The sequence below is a fragment of the Limulus polyphemus genome, unplaced genomic scaffold (assembly GCF_000517525.1).
Source record: "Limulus polyphemus unplaced genomic scaffold, Limulus_polyphemus-2.1.2 Scaffold1437, whole genome shotgun sequence".
Classification (NCBI taxonomy): domain Eukaryota; kingdom Metazoa; phylum Arthropoda; class Merostomata; order Xiphosura; family Limulidae; genus Limulus; species Limulus polyphemus.
In genome coordinates this window covers 48,719-55,857 of record NW_013667047.1, presented here as the reverse complement: position 1 = coordinate 55,857, position 7,139 = coordinate 48,719, and the positions used below count along the sequence as shown (strand labels likewise).

The 7,139-nt window shown below is 36.0% G+C and overlaps 1 protein-coding gene across 1 annotated transcript in view; it reads right to left on the bottom strand.

Annotated features, from left to right (window-relative positions):
- The window catches only part of LOC106463554 (integrin alpha-8-like), a 108,103-nt gene extending 102,039 nt beyond the window's left edge, over positions 1 to 6,064 (bottom strand). The window contains exon 1 of the mRNA XM_013923603.2: positions 5,871 to 6,064. Within this exon, the coding sequence (XP_013779057.2) occupies positions 5,871 to 6,049 (179 nt within the window). The 5' untranslated portion in view covers positions 6,050 to 6,064. The remainder of the gene's footprint in view (positions 1 to 5,870) is intronic.
- Between the last annotated feature and the right edge of the window lie 1,075 nt (positions 6,065 to 7,139).

Sequence of the window (7,139 nt, the reverse complement as noted above, 5' to 3'; positions counted from 1 at the left end):
AGTCGTCTACATCGATGATAAAGAATGTCACTGAAAAGAACTGTGTATGTTTTCGATGATTTTTTTCTTTATTTTTTTTAGTTTTTGTGAAAACATTGAAGTTATTAGTATATAATAAACATTTTCTAAATATGTTTCCCCCCCCCCCTTAGTGGCCCACCGGTATGTCCGCAGACTTCTAACGCTAGAAACCGGGTTTTGATACCCGTGGTGGACACAGCACGGGTATCACACTGTGTAGCTTTGTGCTTAACTATATATATAAAAACAAAATTCTAGCATCCTCCAATTAGATGTTCTGTATTGTATACAATAAAATTATTTATTAGATTAATTCATCACAGTTAACTCATGTTAGTGATGTTCGTGGTTTACGAGTTAAAACGGTCTTAATCCTCAGTCGTTTATTGATGTTATTAACGTTAACACCCTTATTAATAAAATGTAATATAACTAACACCTGTCTTGAAACTCTTGTGATTTTATTTATATTTGTAATCGTTGCTTTACGAAAAACGTACATCAAACAGAGATATTTTGAGTAGGAATAAAATAATTAATAAATCAGTCATTAAATAAGGAGAGAATCTTGCATTAATTATCAGTATTACTTGTTTTCATTTTTCTTATAAACTTACCACGTTTTGTTTATTTACTGTATTAACAAACGTAAAAATAAAGATAAAAAGATTGTTTTTTTATGTTTCTTCGTATTTTTTTCTACAAAACACGAAACATCTGATTACAGTGAATAGATTCACTGCTGTCCAAAACCAACATGATATCAATAGCTTCTTCAGAAAATATTTCGCTAAAGGGTCTTCCTGCAACTAGGATTTTCCAGAATTAATAAAAGGGGTCAACTAAAAATATTCAATGTTTTTTTGTTTTAGATCTCATTTGGTGAAGCCTCAAAGCTCCCGTGCCTTACAGCTAATGGTACAAGCAAGCCTGGTGTACCTCAACACATGTTCAAACTAAATCCGTTTACTTGATTTTGACAGGGCCTATTAGAGACCTCATCAACATAAACTGATGGTTTAAGTGGAGAAAAGGTATTTCACGTTGTGTTTTTTCTGAACAACATTAATAGGTTTGTATGTAAACAGGAGGCAGAAGGTTATCATATCGTCCTCACAGTATCTTCGGGTCATTGTTTGTTCAAGACAGGGAGAGCGAGTCAGTCATAGCTGGAGTTTTTGTTTCGTTTCCTCAAAGAGGTTTTATTAGCTCCTGTTTTGTTTAATGCAGAGTGAATCAATCTTTCTTCCTCAAGAAAAGACGTTTAATTAAGATGTTGTTAGTTATTGGTTTGTTTAATGCAAGGTGAATAAATGGATCAATCTTTCTTCCTCAAGAAAAGACGTTTAATTAAGATGTTGTTAGTTATTGGTTTGTTTAATGCAAGGTGAATAAATGAACTAAAGATCACCTTGCATTAAACAAACCAATAGCTAACAACATCTTAATCAAACGTATTTTCTTGAGGAAGAACTAAAGATTCATTTATTCACCTTGCATTAAACAAACCAATAGCTAACAACATCTTAATCAAACGTATTTTCTTGAGGAAGAACTAAAGATTAATTAAGATGTTGTTAGTTATTGGTTTGTTTAATGCAAGGTGAATAAATGAATCAATCTTTCTTCCTCAAGAAAAGACGTTTGATTAAGACGTTGTTAGCTATTGGTTTGTTTAACCCAAAGTGAATAAGTGGGTAGTTTTTTCTTCCTTAAGACACAGTGTATGATTAGGAATAGATTATAGCATGTTTTCTTCAAGGTAGGATGAGCGAGTGGATCACAACTGGATTGTAGTTTCTGTACGAGGAAGATAATATTATCGACGAGCTGTTTCAAGCAAGGTATGCGATAAAAGTATTGTAAAAACATGATTAGTTTTTAAGACAAAATGAATATTAAAATTACTTCACAGTGCGATTCGTTTGAGGGAAAGCATTTGCTGGAAATGTGGTTTTTCACAGTGCTTGTTTGTGGCAGGGTGGTGTCACTGAATGTTTATAAATCGTGTCTCTTTGAGTAAATAATGGTCTCTGATTGTTACATTGAACACTGACATACGATACCTTTTAAGAAACATACACTCAGGACAAACAATAATAGACAAAAACCGGCCCTACATTCCCTGACAGATGTCCCAATGTTATGCACATGCGTAGACTCGTTTATACTAGGACACAGATTATTTGTTGTTGTTGTTTTTTAACTTTTATAAAATATTTTTGTGAAGGGATTTCCTGACAAAATTATCGTAATCGCCAAAGGTTTATAAAATAAAATAAAACGTGTTTATACGAGAAGGGGGAAAAGAAAGGTAGATTTATTATAGAAATTGTAGATACCTTTCTCTGTAAATCTATTATCGTTTTACGTTTTCTTAGAATCAGCATAACTCACGCTTGTAGACGTGAAATGTATATATATTTAGTATTTTAACGGCGCTACTCCACTAGTTTTGCACGAATGCTGAGTCGGTTGTTACTCAGCACTTTTTTTTTGCTAAGTTGGTTTAGTTCACTCTGTGATGGGATGCACGCATGTGTGAATAAAATTTATCAGAAAGCAACAACAACGTAGAAGTAATGTAAAATAAAGCTAGATAAAAGGCCCAAGAATCACTTAATAACCCAGTAGATTAAGGCTAAGGTTTGGTCACCATATGCTTTTATCAAAACAAACCAACAAGACCAGCGATATCGTATCTAAAATCAAGATCCATAAGTCATTACCAAAAAAGTGCTAGAAAGACCAACGACGTCGTATCTAAAATCAAAGTCCATAAGTCATTACCAAAAAGTGCTAGAAAGACCAACGACGTCGTATCTAAAATCAAGGTCCATAAGCTCTTATCAAAAAGAGTTAGCAAGACCAAAAACATAGTATCTAAAATCGGGGTCCGTAAGCCCTTATCAAAAAGAGCTAGCAAGACCAACGACGTCGTATCTAAGCTCGAGGTCCATAAGATATTATCAAAAAGAGCTAAAAGACCAACGACATCGTATCTAAAATTAAGGTCCATAAGCTCTTATCAAATAGAGTTAGCAAGACCAAAAACATAGTATCTGAAATCGGGGTCCGTGAGCCCTTATCAAAAAGAGCTAGCAAGACCAACGACATCGTATCTAAGCTCGAGGTCCATAAATCCTTATCAAAAAGAGCTAAAAGACCAACGACATCGTATCTAAAATCAGGGTCCGTAAGCCCTTATCAAATAGAGCTAACAACACCAACGACGTCGTATCTAAGTTCGATGTCCATAAGTACTTATCAAAAAGAGCTAACAACACCAACGACGTCGTATCTAAGTTCGATGTCTATAAGTCCTTATCAAAAAGAGCTAGGATACCAACGACATCGTATCCAAAATCAGGGTCCATAAGCCCTTATCAAAAATAGCTACCAAGACCAACGACGTCCATAAACTCTTGTCGGGGAGAGCTAGCAAAATCAACGACGTCGTATACAAACTCGAGGTCCATAAGCACTGATCAAAGAGAGCTAGCAAGATCAACAACGACGAACCTAAACTCTAGATTCATAAACCCTTATTAGGAAGTTTGCTTTATTTCGGATATTCGTGCAAAGGTAGCTAGTTAATAGCACTCACTACCGACACTTTGGCTACTCTAATCGAATGTGTGGGATTTAACCGTCACTCTTATAATGCATCCAAAGCCCCAACTTGCGAAGCGCGAGTTTACGGCAATGGGGTGCGATTCGTGAAATCACGGATTCACAATCTGGAGCGCTAAACCCGGCCTTTATCAAGGTAATCTAACCAAACTTAACAAAGTTTAACTTAACGGACTGGTGTCCCTAATCGTCAGTTTTCTTAATAATATTGCTCTGACGTTATCACGAGGACACTGTCAGTTGAAATGCAATAGTGATTTGTTATTTTTTGTTTTTGATTTTTTTAACATTCAATGCCTAAAGGCTTATAACGCTAAACACCGAGTTTTGATCCCCGTGGTGGGCACAGCACAGCCCATATAGCTTTGTGCTTAACTACAAACAAACAATGATATATATATATAATTAAAAAGTGTCACTCAATGAATCAATAGTCAACAAACAGTGAATGGAGATACAGACAACCATTTTTCTAAACTGATGGTCTCTTTGTACTTAAGATTCCATTCGTATATATGGTGACCCACAACCTGAAGCAGTTCATCAAACCGAGGTCTGGTCATTGACAAATACTGATTAAATCTAGTTTCAGCTCCTGTACAGATTTGCAGTTCCTCCAAAAGCTCTCTACTTTACACCATTTCACGTATCTAAACTCTTCGTGTGTGACTCTGTACATTGCAGTATTTCACACATCTAAACTCCTCGTCTGTAACTCTCTACTCTACAGTATTTCACACATCTAAACTCCTCGTCTGTGACTCTCTACTTTACAGTATTTCACATATCTAAACTCTTCGTCTGTGACTCTGTACTTTGCAGTATTTCACACATCTAAACTCCTCATCTGTGACTCTCTACTTTACAGTATTTCACATATCTAAACTCCTCGTCTGTGACTCTCTACTTTACAGTATTTCACACACCTAAACTCCTCGTCTGTGACTCTCTACTTTACAGTATTTCACACATCTAAACTCCTCGTCTGTGACTCTCTACTTTACAGTATTTCACATATCTAAACTCCTCGTCTGTGACTCTCTACTTTACAGTATTTCACACACCTAAACTCCTCGTCTGTAACTCTCTACAGTATTTCACACATCTCAACTCCTCGTTTGTGACTCTCTACTTTACAGTATTTCACACATCTAAACTCGTCTGTGACGTCTACAGTTCTAAATGAGTCGCAATAAAGTTCTTCGTCCTCTCTGGGATATAGTTCGTTTGTCATTATCAGTGTACATCGTAGTAATTTGAGAATTGTATTTTACCCATTGCGTCACCGTGACGCGTACCTTGCCTTGGCATGTCGTAGCAAAAGTATCGGGACACTGCGCAAAAAATCGCATCGCGTTTGGTGTAGAGAGAGAAGCCTTGACAGAAAATTATAATAGGCAAAGTTAAGAATATAATTCACTTCAAAGAAAACCAGTTCGATTGTTTGCTCGTATATCTTTGCTATACTACAAGTTCTTTTATTTTTATGTTAGTTAATGTGATTACATTTCAGTGCTTAAAACCGTATTAACTTTCTTTGATGTTAAATTGCAGGTATTTACACTCGCCCTGCAATCGCGTCTGTGTTTTCGGGCAAGTATCTCGAAAACTAATAATTTTTATACAAGATGGGAAGTCAGTATGGGACAGTCTTCCCCATATTTGGTTCTGGTTCAATTCGGGATAAGAGTTCTGGATCACTTTGAAGCATGTTTTATAATGGGGACTTTTTCATAGTTTTCATAGTTTTCTGTTAATAACTGTAAATTGTGAACAAACTTGTACCAAATTTCATGGACACACTACAAAAAATTACCCGGATAGTTGATCATTCTGGATCTGAGAAGGGTTTTCGAAGGTGAAATTTTACGTTATCCAATACAAACTCGTGCCATCCCGAAAAGGAACGGCGGGGCGGGGGTGTGCAGTCTCTCTGATTGCTATTGCTTTGTTTTACGAGTGGTTTTAAGTCTTACTTACTTCGAACTTGTGCTAACACTAAAGCTCTATTAACAAAACGCTTTGGAATCTAAACATACTTTCCTAAGTTACAAAATGTTACAGCGACTAAGTTTAATGATTTAATTTGCCCGTAAACACAAGTAAAAAAAAAAAAAAGTTTGTTTTATTTTGCCTAATCAAATAATTATCTATTACATATGCTTAAACATGATGCGGATAGAACTTAAATTTAGATGATACTTTTCAAAACTCACCAACTAACGCCTTCAGTTTGATGTTGTGCTACAGAAAATCCAAAATATGTCTCCGATGGGCCACGGTAGACATTGACGGTCTTAAGGTCAATGTTAAAGGTCACCACTTGTCCGATATTCTGCCACGTAACAAAAATAAAAAATATTTTAAATTTCGCCAGAACTTCTGTACACTTCATACTTTGTCCTTAATAAATAAACTAATTCTGAAATCTTGTGTCGAGGAAACGGGAAAAAAAAGGGAAGAGTAACGTTAGTTATTTTTCAGTCTGGAGCAACCACGCTCCTCGGGAAGAAGTTTCGACGTTTCTGGACGGATTCCAACTTCAGAATTCTAGCACTACGCACAGACGCGGTACCACGATTGAAGTGAATGTATATTTCATGGGATCGAGAGGTGTTCTCTCTCTCCCCCGACGTTCTGTTGCCGGCTCCGTTACTTTCTTCCAGTCATATTCCACTGGGTTGAGCAGAACGTATCTTATTGGTGGCCGAAGGGCAGTAAAATTGTTGGTGACAAGCGCCCGATTTATGACACCCCGTTAAGTAACGAGTTAATGCCGCATCCAAATCTAAGTATTTGTTTCCATCCTAAATCAAGGTGATTCATATTAAGTTTACTTATTTTAGGCTTTTATTTTATCATTTTGTCTTTCTCGTGCTCGTATAATAAAAAAACGCTGACATTTGTTTAAAAGCTTGTTTCTCAATGTCAAGAAATCGTAAACTTTCATAGGAAGATTGTGTGAACAGACACCAAATTAATTAACTTTATTTTCTCATACTGAAGGTAAAAGCGATTCACCTCAAATATTACTAAACATAAATAAATACATATATACACATACATACATAGATACATATATAAATACTGTCGAACCTCCCAGATCCGGTAATCTCTTTTCCGGCACCACCCATTTTCCGGATAATTTTAGGAAAATGGACAGATATGACTTTTACAGTAAAATGTTTTAACTATGCTTATGTCGGTGTAAAATACTGTGTACAGTCATGTTCAACAAATGTAATTTTTTATCTTTTCTTTACAGACTGGTTTGCAGCTTTTCAAGAAATAATAATAAATGCTGCACAATACTGTACTTATTATTTCATTTTTACTGTACAATACAATACAATACAATACTTTCCCATGCATATCACCTTTCTCTTGATGTAGAATACACTGTACAGTACTATATGGGCCCCAGCATGGCCAGGTGGTAGAGGCGCTCGACTCGCAGTCTGAAGATCGTAGATTCGAATCCCCGT